This window comes from Mytilus galloprovincialis, chromosome 4 (genome assembly GCF_965363235.1).
Source record: "Mytilus galloprovincialis chromosome 4, xbMytGall1.hap1.1, whole genome shotgun sequence".
NCBI lineage: Eukaryota > Metazoa > Mollusca > Bivalvia > Mytilida > Mytilidae > Mytilus > Mytilus galloprovincialis.
In genome coordinates this window covers 103,926,854-103,940,927 of record NC_134841.1, presented here as the reverse complement: position 1 = coordinate 103,940,927, position 14,074 = coordinate 103,926,854, and the positions used below count along the sequence as shown (strand labels likewise).

The 14,074-nt window shown below is 32.3% G+C and overlaps 1 protein-coding gene and 1 long non-coding RNA gene across 2 annotated transcripts in view; one reads left to right on the top strand and one right to left on the bottom strand.

Annotated features, from left to right (window-relative positions):
- Positions 1-14,074, bottom strand: part of LOC143073710 (uncharacterized) — an 84,137-nt gene that overhangs the window by 25,531 nt on the left and 44,532 nt on the right. Inside the window, exons 20-23 of the mRNA XM_076249473.1 lie at positions 12,219-12,365; positions 2,632-2,787; positions 935-1,081; positions 147-320 (exon numbers count right to left, since the gene is read on the bottom strand). Of these exons, the coding sequence (XP_076105588.1) occupies positions 147-320; positions 935-1,081; positions 2,632-2,787; positions 12,219-12,365 (624 nt within the window). The remainder of the gene's footprint in view (positions 1-146; positions 321-934; positions 1,082-2,631; positions 2,788-12,218; positions 12,366-14,074) is intronic.
- On the top strand, positions 5,227-7,701 carry LOC143073711 (uncharacterized). Its single transcript, XR_012977574.1, has 3 exons — positions 5,227-5,490; positions 6,862-6,976; positions 7,413-7,701. It is a non-coding gene; the product is annotated as an uncharacterized LOC143073711 (long non-coding RNA).

The window sequence follows — 14,074 nt, the reverse complement described above, 5'->3', positions numbered from 1 at the left end:
AGAGATAAGTGAAATTCTCTAATTGAAATCAAAAACAATTTTTACTTCATTGATCTCTGGAAGATTGTTGTCTCATTACTAATGATATCCTATCTGATTATTATAAACAACTGCACATAAAGGCATATGTATATTGTAGTTTTTACCTGGCTAAACTCTGCTGGTATATTTTCGTACTGGTTTCCAAAATTGCCATGCTGTTTTCTAGCCTCAATCTCCAATGTTTCTACCAGTTCTTGTAGTTTGTTTTCTAGTTTTACAATATCCTCTTCAGACTGGGCTTTCTCTTGTATCAAGGCATCATGTTCTTCTGCTATCTCCTGGTTAAATACAATGTGTTAATGTTATATCAAATGTCATAACTAATTTTTTTTTCTCAAATATCAAGGAATACTAATTGGTCTTTTTCATGAGACAACTTAAATCAATTGTGTATTATTCATTTTTCTGTTATTTATAATTATCCTCTTTAATATGCATGAAATATTTGCTTATTTGATTTTGAATATTTTTTGAATATTTTTTGAATATTAGGAAATTTTATCAAAACACTTTAAAGAGTGTGTGACTCATTGTGTAAACAGATGGATGAACAGGGGAACTCTTCGTCTTTTGAAAAATGTCCTTGGGATGACAGCATATACATTTTTTAAAAAAGCACTTTTTTAGCTTAATTTCATAGCTAAAATATAACTTAAGAATGCATAGTACAGAAAAACTAGTGATAAAGATCCTCTTTATATATTAAGCATAAACCCCTCTCTTGTTCTACTAATCCAGTAATAACTATGCATATTGAACACTAATTCAAAGGTCATCACTTTTATAAGGTCAGTTTTCAATAGTCAGGAGAATGACCTTTTTCTGAAGGTTGCTTTTTTTACTATTCAAAACTCCTAAATATCTGATAAAATTTGACAACAGTGAACCATACCTCAAGATGTTGTTCTAGCTCCCCTTTCTCTGACGAAAGCTGTAACAGCTCTGCCTTCTGATTGGTCAATTCTTCCTGTATTTGTTGTAGTTCTGATGCCATTTCCAGCATTTCTTCCTCAGTTGTTTTTATCTTGGAATATGCCTCCTGAAATCATGTGATAACACAAGTTTATATATATAAAGGTCAAAAATAGATTCTCTACAAGGTTGAATTTCTTTTTGAATGGATTAGATCTAGGAAAATATCAGAAAGAGGCGTGAATTTTATATCCTGCTGTGAATATATCATTATTTTCACAAAAATAAAATATCTCATATTGTAGAAATAGATGTTTTATTTGTAAGAAGACTAAGTGATTCTCAAACTTGCAGAAATGGGACATAAATGAGTAAACAATTATCAGATAAAATATCTATATATCAAATGAGGAAGAGATGTATCAGTGTTCGAGTCAGGATTTGAAAAGGGCAAGGTGCTAGTCAGAAAAAGGGCAATTTTACGTGTGAATGTCATTGAAAAAAGGGCAATTTTACGCGTGAATGTCATTGAAAAAAAGGACAATTTTACATGTAAATTTATATCATTGAAAAGAGAGCAATTATTTAAGCCTCATAATTAATTAGCACATAATTTTTATTATGCATTATTGAAAAATCAAATTTCAGTTGTGTAATTTTATTATTTTGGTTCATTTTTTTTATAGTTCATAAATCTATAGTCAACATGCTGATGCCCTCTTCAGGAACTATTGCCTAACATTGTATATTAAGCTGTCTTGTTGTTGCTGTCAACACCAGCAGTCTGTCCAAAATCATGTTTACACATTGGGAATTCTTCATTGCTCTTGATAGATCAGTTAATGGAAGTAAAAATGCAAAATATAATTTTCAAAATATTTGTTTTTGAAGTGTATTCAAGTGATAATAATTTAATTTTGGATGTAACGCGTCTTCTGATTGGCTGACGTTATTTTGTTATGAGCCCATAGACATAATTTAGTCATGTGACCGTGACATCATCAACGTTTTTTCATGGTTTTCTACGGTTTAAAATGGAATTTAGAATTAAATTATAAGAAATGACTGTAATATTTTTTCTGTCTATTCGAAATAACATAAAAAATGTGGTGCACACTGTTAAATAACTCGCTACGCGCGTTATTCAGTGTGCACCACATTTTTTATGTTATTTCTTCATAGACAGAAAAAATATTACAGTCATTCCTTAAATAATTTAAATTAATATTCTAATGTGCATTTGCATTCAATTTGTTTTATATTTAATCTTTTTACGAAAAGAAACATAAATTTAAGTAATATATTTAAAACAGGTGATAAATAAGGGTAAGTAATCAAATTTTTTGTCAAACTTTTTGTAATTCACACAAATTATTTATGACCTAAATCTAAGGTAACTGGTGTTCATTAACAATGTGTTTGACACCAAAGCCGTCAAGTAAAGCCATACACTTAATGGGTCACTTAATTTGACAGCTTGCACAGGTAGCTGAACTTCCTGTTCATGGAACAATTATGATTTTACCGGTATTTTAAAGGCAGAAAAATGCTTATTTTTCGGTGATCAAAATGGCAGGGTGCCTGAGGAACAACAGAAAAAAGGCACGGGTGTCAATAAAAAAGGGCGGGCGCTGCGCCCTGTTCAAACGTTGTAGCTAGAACACTGTGTATACTAACCAGCAGTTCTGACTTGATCTTATCTCTCTCCAATTCTGTTACTGCAGTTTCAGGAACCATAACTCCTCCAGTGGTTTCATTATGTAATGACAACTTTCTCTCTAACTGTTGTATTTTATCAATTTGCTGACTAAGTTCAACTTCTTGAATCTTAATCTGAAATGAAATACAAATACAGTTAACTCTCGTTGTCTCGAACTCGGTTGACTCGAAATTTCGGATGAGTCGAAGTTTTCACGTGGTCCCGAACTTCGTTTCATATAAATGCATGTAATTCGACTCCTGATGAGTCGAAATTGGATGAGTCGAAATTTCGGTTGAGTCGAACGAAATTTACGATCCCAAGGTTAACAAAAGCATTAAAAAATCATTATTTATCTCGAACTAGTACACATATGTCAAAACATGACCTCCGGCATTTAAATGGGTTGAAGAGTTAATCTGACAATACACGTGTAATTAAATTTCCAGTCACTGACTACTGTATTGATTTATGACATGCTATTTCCACGAGTGTTTACCTAAGATTATCTTTTATAGAATTTTTATAAATAATTAGTGATGCATTGTTTATGTTCATGAAAAAGTAGTTAAAATGTTTACAAAACAATTAATTGTGATTTACACTAATGAGCTTGGGTGTGTATAAAGTAAGGATTATGACTTCCGTTGATGATCACCTAAAAACTACTCAATCGGCGTCTTTAATCTTGTTGTATTTTCTTTTGGAAAGAAAGAGTGAGATAAAACAAAATGAAGAGGAATCTAAATTTTCTAAAGTCTCTTGTATCCGAGAATAAACAATTTTGTCAACTATAAACGACCTGAATAACGGAACTATCGATTGGAAATTACTCTCTCGGATAAAAGCCATAGGAAAATGTTGTAACCGAAACAGCTGAAAAAGTAAAAATAATGTTATTATAATAATGAAAGACATTGACATACAAGTACATCGATCTGATACCAGAATATCGATCCCCTTCCAATATTCAACCGGATTTATTTTAGCTTTACCAAGCTAAGCAAGAGTTGTGTCCCTTGTTCTGTCAAACTTCCGGTTTTCGTTTGAGTCGAACTATGTGTATCTCGAAATATTTCTCTGGTCCGGCTGACTTCGAGATAACGAGAGTCGACTGTATATACATTGTGTATACATCTATTGCATTGGTGGTAATGAATTACATAGATTTCCCAGTGTAATAAAAACTGATAATTTCACATGTGATGTCATACAACAATGTTAGTTAACTCATGGGCTACTTGCATTCATGAATTAATGGGTGTTTCAGGGATCTCCATGGATGAAAATTGAACGATGGAGGAAATTTCACCATCATAAACTGTATCTACGCCGTACAGTTTAGCGCGATCGAAAGTATTTCATCCCTCAACATAAGGATAGGTGAACATGCTAATTCATTGCTTATTTAAATTATATTTATTTGAATTTTCATTATAAATACTATATAGAAGTATATATATTTTCAATAATTGCCGTTTGTAACCCTTCAAAGGCCAAGCCCTCATGCCCCCTCCCTTTCCCTTAGTCGAGAATGACCAATAGCTATCAGAAAAGTCCCCATGTAGTTTTCTTGCTATTTTTGGTAATTGTTATGGGGGTTAAAAATCATGTGGAGCTTATTTTTCACGGACAATGTCAAATTCAGAAGTCATGAACCCATTACCGGTATGGCTGGTTTGCAGCAACGACAAAACGAGTCGTACGGGTTATGTAAAAGGTTAAAAAGATTTGTAAAGCAAACGTTGTCAAATGAAAAGATTTTTAATGACTTTATCTAGCAAATCGATGCTATGCAACATGCATCTTTCCAGTCTGAAAGAAACCGGAAACACGGATGTATCAATTTGATTGTAAACTACGAAATGAATTCGGAATTACGATACGATATTTCTTTACAGGAAATATTAAAAGTTTTTACTTTTTAACTTTTAAGAGGCAATGCCAGAGAAAACCAGGCAGAAGTTAGAAATTTTGTTCAACAACCTTTTTGAGATAAATGTGTTTTTGTATTGTATCCACCTTGTTTTGTTGGGAAATGACATTTTTAAAAGTCATATTAGGTTATTATGTATAAAAAAATGAATTTGATTTTTCAGTAAATTTAACTGCTTATATAGGGAAATTGGGGTATTAATTTCTCAACAAAAACAGCCTACAATATAACAATTGATATATATTCTAAAAGATGACCATGAATACAGCAGGAAATGATAATAACATATCTGGTATCTGTTGATATGTAAATGTTCTAATGCAGTAAACTGTCAGGAAACAGCAGTTTATTTTCGACTTTTTGGTGTTTAGACATACCAAAAGTGATGCTCTTCAATTTAAAAACCGATAAAGGTTGTAATCAGCTGGTAATGTTTTGACAGTAAAATGAACTTCTGTTGAATGTTTTTATACATAATTGAACATTTTGATAAGATTTAATAAAACTACATAATTTTGTGGTGTTGGGAAACTTATTTCCCTCACCAGGAGATTGTTGCATACATGTACGGGTGATCACTTCAAGACAGAGTCAGAGGCAGTTATGAGGATTATTTATAAGACTGAAATTATTGTATTATTTGCTGGAAATGTGGAATATGAGGAATTTGAAGCCATCTGTGAGTAGTTTTTGATGATTCAGCTGGACAAATGCTGGAAATCATACAGTTTTCTCCCACCTTAAAACAGTACATGGTATATCATGGACACCAAAAGCAAAGAAAGATCTAAATGCCATAATTTTGGGCATCTTGAAAACTGGAAAGGCGGATCACTTTGAAGCAGATGATAGTTATAGTGTATAAAAGAATTCTTTGCGACAGTTATACCAGTTGGAACAGGTAATAGTTTAAATTATGGAAGTTTAAAATTACTTCTCGGATAAATCATGTGGCCTGTTCAATAATTTTAATAAATCCCCCCTCTCCCCCATATTTTTAGTTACAATGTGAAATTATTCTCTACAAATATATGATCTGTACTGAAAGCAATTTTATACAATTTTATTCATCATGTTCAAACATTATTTGAATAGGATAATAACTTAAAATAAAAAAAAATAAAACTATCAGACTCAAAAGTTACAAAAAAAAAGAAGATTTGGTTATGATCATGATGATTGCCAATGAGAAAATCACATGTGCAACTATCCTCCATATACACAACAGACCATACATGTCGGTCACCTTATTTATTATGCTTATCATTAATATGTACATGTCAGTAATGTATGTTCATGTGCCAAAATGAATGTACATGTAAGCAAAATGCAACTACAAATGAATACATTTGCATGTACATGTAGAATAGATAAATGTATAAAAAGATGTGGTATGAGTGTCAATGATACAACTCTCCATCCAAGTCACAATTTATAAAAGTAAAGACAATCCTACAGTTATCAGGATAGTCATATACATGTATATGTTTATGTCAGATATACATGTAAACAGTAAGCTTAATTAGTTAAAAATCAGGAACGTCAAATTTAACTTTTCTGTAATTTTGATTGCTACATATACAGTGTACCTATATTTTATGACATATGAAAGACACACATATATTGAAAAGTGGTTATCATGCTTGCATATATATTTATTTATCAAAATAAAACTTGTATATCAAATCTTAAGATAATTAGATTCTTAATCCACTATTTAGATGGGATCTTTTGGGAAGGCAATGCCTTTGTTTCATAAATTTGTTGTTTATTGTCCTTCGTGTCCTTAGAAATTAAATCTAGACATATGATTTATACATGATACAATTGCAAGGATTTCAAACTTTTAACATTTAGTTCAAAACTGAAAAAAAAATTAAAAAAATAGCTCATTTTGAGATCTTGTCCTTATAATTTAGATACATTTGTACATGTACATGTGTGATCCTGAAGCGCATAGCATATAAGGTTAATTTGACTCAAATACATCAAGTAAACTTGTTTAGTAATAAGTTAATCACAATTTACCTTTCTGCTTTAAAGTGTTCATTTAGATCATTTCATACATTAACCTGTCCATTTAAAAATAGAATTAATCATACTAAAAGTCTAGTAACTTTGAATGTTTTAATGTAGTAAGATGCTAACAGCTCATTATATATTTTCCACTGGTTCTTAAGATAACTAATTTGATTTTAAATACAATTTTCCAAATTCAATTCAAAGAATACATGTAATTGATCACCTTATAATCTGTTATTTCTTCAAACAGATAAAAGATACATCAGATGACAGACTTACATATAGAGGAGCCTATAGCTATAATTAGAGAAATTGATCAACTTGATTTTGAAGTTAACCTACTGCATTAATATGAAAATTCAAAAGTGAGTACCAGTATCGCTTAAACATGTTAAAGTACATTTTATACATGTTTATCTTTTATAGATTCTTTATTTAGATAAAGTACCCTATGAGATAAAGTACAATGTATGTGAAATCTTAAATCCTGTAAATATACTAGACATTACATCAGTACATAATGTAAATCAGAATAAGAATGCATAACAAATGAATTGTTAAACATTTTAAGATGACCAGATATGCAAGGAGGGTTTTAATCTCTCACTACAAATGTATATGAAGTTCTGAATGTGAAATCTTCTAAAAAAATTATATTCAACTTCAAATATGTACTTGAATACATGTATATGATATTAAAACTCATCTTATTTAATATAATTAATTTAAAACATTTTCAAGCAAAAAACTGATGTATAAATGTATACATATGTAGCTTGACTATTCCTTCATTTTTTTCAGGTGACTGAGCTTAAAGAAAAACACACATGAAACTGTAACCAGTTTGGGAGACTCAAAGTGACCAACAAAACATTTCAATACCTATTAAGTTTTTTAGCTCACCTAGCCAAACTAGCCAAGTGAGCTTTTCTTATCACTTGGCGTCCGTCGTCGTCCGTCGTCTGTAAACTTTTACAAAAATCTTCTCCTCTGAAACTACTGCGCCAAATTTAACCAAACTAAGCCACAATCATCATTGGGGTATCTAGTTTAAAAATTGTGTCCGATGACCCGGCATATCAACCAAGATGGCCGCCACGGCTAAAAATAGAACATAGGGGGTAAAATGCAGTTTTTGGCTTATAACTCAAAAACCAAAGCATTTAGAGCAAATCTGACATGGGGTAAAATTGTTTATCAGGTCAAAATTTACCTGCCCTCAAAAAGATCAATGTAAGATAAAAAAACTTAATTCAAATAGTTTGGGGGTGGTGGTTGAACTGCAGCAATATTTGGTTATCCGACTTTGATTTTTACATGTATCCATATGGGTTAATCAATTTTCCCCTAATTAAGTTAAGAGGGGGGGGGGGTCAGTGTAAAAACTATGTGAATTAAGTTTTTTATCCTTCATTGAATTTTTGATGTCGTTCCTAAGGAGTTATTGCCTTTTTTAGTCAATTTTTAACAATTTTCGTAAAATTTGTAAATTTTCACTAACATTCTCCTCTGAAGCTATTGGGCCAAGTTCATTATAGATAAAGATAATTGTAAGCAGCAAGAATGTTTAGAAAAGTAAGATCTACAAACACATCCCCATCACCAAAACACAATTTTGTCATAAATCCATCTGTGTCCTTTGTTTAATATTCACATAGACCAAGGTGAGCGACACAGGCTCTTTGGAGCCTCTAGTTATGTATATGTTCGACTTTTGGTAATATTTTGGAAGTTACTTCAGTAATTGAGAGACCTCAATGTTGAAAATGACAATTTTGATAGAGGACAATTTTAAGAATATCAATTTAGTTGTTTATGGATCTTTATTTTTTATTACTGGGTGTCTGAAAGAATATTTCAAATTTTTTTGAAACTATTTAGATATTTATCATGTTTCATGTGTTTATAGGCAAATATTTATACATGTCATTTATGTTAAGCAAGGGTTTTTATGAATTTCTAAAAAGATGTATATGTGTTGATAAAATAAGTTCCAAATTATTACAGAGTAACAGAAAATGGGATCAATTTATATTAAAACAAATCTGTTAAAAGGAAATGATAAGTCAAAAAATGTATTTTTTTTTTAAATAATTGTGTTAACATTTCTGTGCTATTTAGAAATATGTACACAAAAAAACAAACTTTAATATAAGTATCAATGTAGTATGCCCTTGTTATTTTTTGTTTTGTGCAGTACATGCATTTGAATCTTGATCAAAATTTATGGATTGAATTAATAAACAGAATAAACTAATTGTTATGTTAACACTGTAGCTAAGTATATGTCACATTTAATCAGGCCAAGTTATCCGTCTTATTAACAAAGGAGATTTGATATGATTGCCAATTTCACGGCTACATGTACCTATCATAGTTCTCTTTAGGCCATAATCATTGTGACGTATGGTAAAAATTCTCTGTTGTCATATTCTGACTTTTATACAAACCAAGTGATGAAGATAAACGGTGCTTCTATTTCCAAAGGTTTTGAAGAAACTGCTATGGAACACAATAAAAATCAGAAGATGTAGTATAACAGTGGCCGATCCAGAAATTTTCATAAGAGGGGGCCCACCGACTGACCTAAGGGGGGCCCGCTCCAGTGATTCCCTTTATAAGCCCCCCTGCCCCCAACTAAATACGCCTCTACATAATTGTAATCAGACAACTCTCCATTAAGAGACCATACAATGTAAAAGTTTATAGTAATAGGTACAGCCTTCAATAAAGAACTAAACCACTCTGCATATCATATTTATATACGTGCATGTACTAATGTATTCATGTGGTGTCCGTCCTTGATTTGAAATCCTCCCCCCCCCCCCCCCCCAAAAAAAAATATATATAAATGGACAAGATCCATGGTCATGATGGTCATGCCAGTTGGGAGTTAAGAATATATAAGGTTGAGAAATGATGATCTAATCATTTATCTTTTTCGACCGCAAACAATTTTCGGGAATGTATAATGGTATGATGACATTGGTTTCCGGACAATAACTTAAGTATAAATTAATGGATTTCTATGAAATTTTGTTATAAGGTTCACATGGTTCAATACCCCAAAAGGAAGGTTTGGATAAATTTGGGGATGATGGTCCTTGGAACAAAACAGATTGTCTTGAGGTGCTGCACACATGTTCCTAATATCAAAAGATTTTGTCAAAGGGCAAACAGATCATGCTACCGACACAAAATTGTAAACAAAAGTCATCTTTTTACTTTGAGGTCAAAGGTCAAAGTACAGCAAAAATTGTATTGTAGGTATCTGTGGCATTGACTTATGATCTAATTGCCAATTCGATGAGAATTGTCTTGCATCTTCCAACTAAGTACTTTCATGGTGAAAATTTGTACAAAAAAGGCCTACAGGAAATGAATAGTGTACATTTTATGGTTGCTATGCCTATGGCAACCAAAGGAACAAAGTGGCGACAAGACTACAACTTTTTTTCTTTAATTTTTTTCATCAAAACTATCACTAAAACATAATAAATACAATAAAGATGCAAAAGTTTATGGTATTTTGCAACTTAATCCATGTAATACCATGTTGGTTTGCCAAAGCACAATTTTCTCAATATTACAATTTTCCTTATTTTTTGCATTTTTTTACTGAATTGCTTGAAAAAGAGTAAAAAAGATACCAAAAATTGTACTTTCATTGTTTTTTAAACCAACTTAGTACTAGACTTCCATATCAGTAGTTAAGTCATAAGTGTTGTTTTCCTCTGGTGATGGATAATTGAAAACAGTCAAAAAACGGCTTTTCTCAAATTTTCTCAATTTCCCTATTTTAGCATTTTTTTTACATTATTTCTTGAATAAAATCAAAAAGATACCAAAAATTTTATTCTCATTATTTTTTACACCAACATAGTACTAGACTTCCATATAGATAGTTAAGTCATAAAGGCTGTTTTTCTCCAATGATGGATCATTGAAAACGGTTAGAAACTGGCGATTCCCAATTTTCCTTATTTTAGCATCTTTTTACCTTATTTTTTGAAAAAAATCAAAAAGATACCAAAAATTTTATTTTCATTATTTTTTACACCAACATAGTTCTAAACTTCCATATAGGTAGTTTAATCATAAGGGCTGTTTTTCTCCAATGATGGATCATTGAAAACGATTAAAAACTGGCATTTCTCAATTTTCTCAATTTTCCTTATTTTAGCATTTTTTTACCTTATTTTTTGAAAAAAATCAAAAAGATACCAAAAATTTTATTTTCATTATTTTTTACACCAACATAGTACTAGACTTCCATATAGGTAGTTTAGTCATAATTGCTGTTTTTCTCCTATGATTGATCATTGAAAACGGTTAGAAACTGGCTTTTCCCCCATACATTTCAATGAAAATTCGCAGTTTGAGCGCTTATATTGAATTTCATAAAAAAAAGTCAAATTCACAAAAAATAAAAAAAAAATTATATATTCCCAGTCAGTATGTTATACTGAAAGGGTAAAATATATTTTTGACCAAATTATTTTTTTTTAGTTGAACAGTCCTGCCTGGTGCTCTCTGACATTGCCTCTTAAAGTAATTCTATATTATCGTTACAATACAGCAGTACTCGAGTTATTTACGTCTCATTTTATACTTCTTAAAAAGGGGGATGCTGATTGCGGAAGTCAAAATAAAAGCACGTGTTCGACTTGTTAAACTTTGTTACTGGATTATTAATTTATTTATTCAATCTGAATTATCAAAGCATTTGCGAAAACTTAGTTAAATAATTCGACAAATGAATCTTCAGATAATATTCTCCTGTCTGGTTGGTTGATCTACCTGTACAAGCTCAGGTACAAGTGATTAGTGATCTTAATCCGGATATCCCTCAGGGGCCTAAGGCGTTAGAACTGTATTGGATTATACTATAAAAAAGCCTGAGGGTTATGCAATTACATGCATTTAATTATAATTGCTAAAAAAATGGCATCAGGCTATAAAAACGCTTACAGTTTTAACGATGGCGGAAGACAATTAAACAGGCCATGGAGATCCCTGTGTTTGGTCACTTAATAAATATTTTTTTCTATTTGAATTTTTCAATTGTTATTGTATAAATATAAACAATTTGCCATTACAAAGATAACATAGAGTGGGGTGATGGATGACAGTTACAAAGTGAGCATAACAAATCACACTGGATATTCATTTCATACACCAAATAAAGTTGACCTATTGTCAGAGTTACTGACTTGACCAACAGAACTTTACCATGGTCACTGATCCATAAAATGAGATCAAGGTCAAACGAAACCTGGAAGACTGAGACATGTAGACCATTCGGTGATTCTATAATCAGACTCTTAATGACTATGTGAAAATTGCATGATTGCATTGACAAGATGAAATCAACTGCAGTTCAAAAATATTCCAAATAAACAAAAACACAACTTCACATTTACAAAAAAAGTAAAATCACAAAAATACTGAACTCACAGGAAAATCAATTCGGAAAGTCCATAATCACATGGCAAAATCAAATAACAAAACGCATCAAAAACGAATGGACAAGAACTGTCATATTCCTGACTTGGTACAGGCATTTTCAAATGTAGAAACTTTTAGTCCTATAAAGTATTTGAGTACCTTTCCTTCCTTTTTCTTGAGATCTGCATTCACAGAGTCAAGAGTGTTCTTTAAAATTTTATACTGTGACAACTGTTCCTTTTCTGTTTCAGAGATCGCATCGATAATTCTACCTCTCTCCTCAAATTCTTGCTGCATACCTTCAACCTGAAATATATACCAGTATACCTATACTTTATAGTCATGTGTAACCGGAGAGCACGAATTTCATTACAAAATTGCTTGTCTCCACCGGGACTTGAACCCAGCAATTTTGTAATAAAATTCGTGCTCTCCGGTTACATTGGCGCCCAACAATAATACCCCACGGTTATAATCCTGGTACCTTTGATAACTATTTACACCACTGGGTCGATGCCACTGCTGGTGGACGTTTCGTCCCCGAGGGTATCACCAGCCCAGTAGTCAACACTTCGGTGTTGACATGAATATCAATAATGTGGTCATTTTTATAAATTTCCTGTTTCCCAAACTTTAAATTTTTGAAAAAACTAAGGATTTTCTTATTCCAGGCAAAGATTACCTTCGCCGTATTTGGCACAACTTTTTGGAATTTTGGATCCTGAATGCTCTTCAACTTTGTACTTGTTTGGCTTTATAAATATTTTGATATGAGCGTCACTGATGAGTCTTATGTAGACGAAACGCGCGTCTGGCGTACAAAATTATAATCCTGGTACCTTTGATAACTATTTACACCACTGGGTCGATGCCACTGCTGGTGGACGTTTCGTCCCCGAGGGTATCACCAGCCCAGTAGTCAACACTTCGGTGTTGACATGAATATCAATAATGTGGTCATTTTTATAAATTTCCTGTTTCCCAAACTTTAAATTTTTGAAAAAACTAAGGATTTTCTTATTCCAGGCAAAGATTACCTTCGCCGTATTTGGCACAACTTTTTGGAATTTTGGATCCTGAATGCTCTTCAACTTTGTACTTGTTTGGCTTTATAAATATTTTGATATGAGCGTCACTGATGAGTCTTATGTAGACGAAACGCGCGTCTGGCGTACAAAATTATAATCCTGGTACCTTTGATTACTATTTACACCACTGGGTCGATGCCACTGCTGGTGGACGTTTCGTCCCCGAGGGTATCACCAGCCCAGTAGTCAACACTTCGGTGTTGACATGAATATCAATAATGTGGTCATTTTTATAAATTTCCTGTTTCCCAAACTTTAAATTTTTGAAAAAACTAAGGATTTTCTTATTCCAGGCAAAGATTACCTTCGCCGTATTTGGCACAACTTTTTGGAATTTTGGATCCTGAATGCTCTTCAACTTTGTACTTGTTTGGCTTTATAAATATTTTGATATGAGCGTCACTGATGAGTCTTATGTAGACGAAACGCGCGTCTGGCGTACAAAATTATAATCCTGGTACCTTTGATAACTATTTACACCACTGGGTCGATGCCACTGCTGGTGGACGTTTCGTCCCCGAGGGTATCACCAGCCCAGTAGTCAACACTTCGGTGTTGACATGAATATCAATAATGTGGTCATTTTTATAAATTTCCTGTTTCCCAAACTTTAAATTTTTGAAAAAACTAAGGATTTTCTTATTCCAGGCAAAGATTACCTTCGCCGTATTTGGCACAACTTTTTGGAATTTTGGATCCTGAATGCTCTTCAACTTTGTACTTGTTTGGCTTTATAAATATTTTGATATGAGCGTCACTGATGAGTCTTATGTAGACGAAACGCGCGTCTGGCGTACAAAATTATAATCCTGGTACCTTTGATTACTATTTACACCACTGGGTCGATGCCACTGCTGGTGGACGTTTCGTCCCCGAGGGTATCACCAGCCCAGTAGTCAACACTTCGGTGTTGACATGAATATCAAT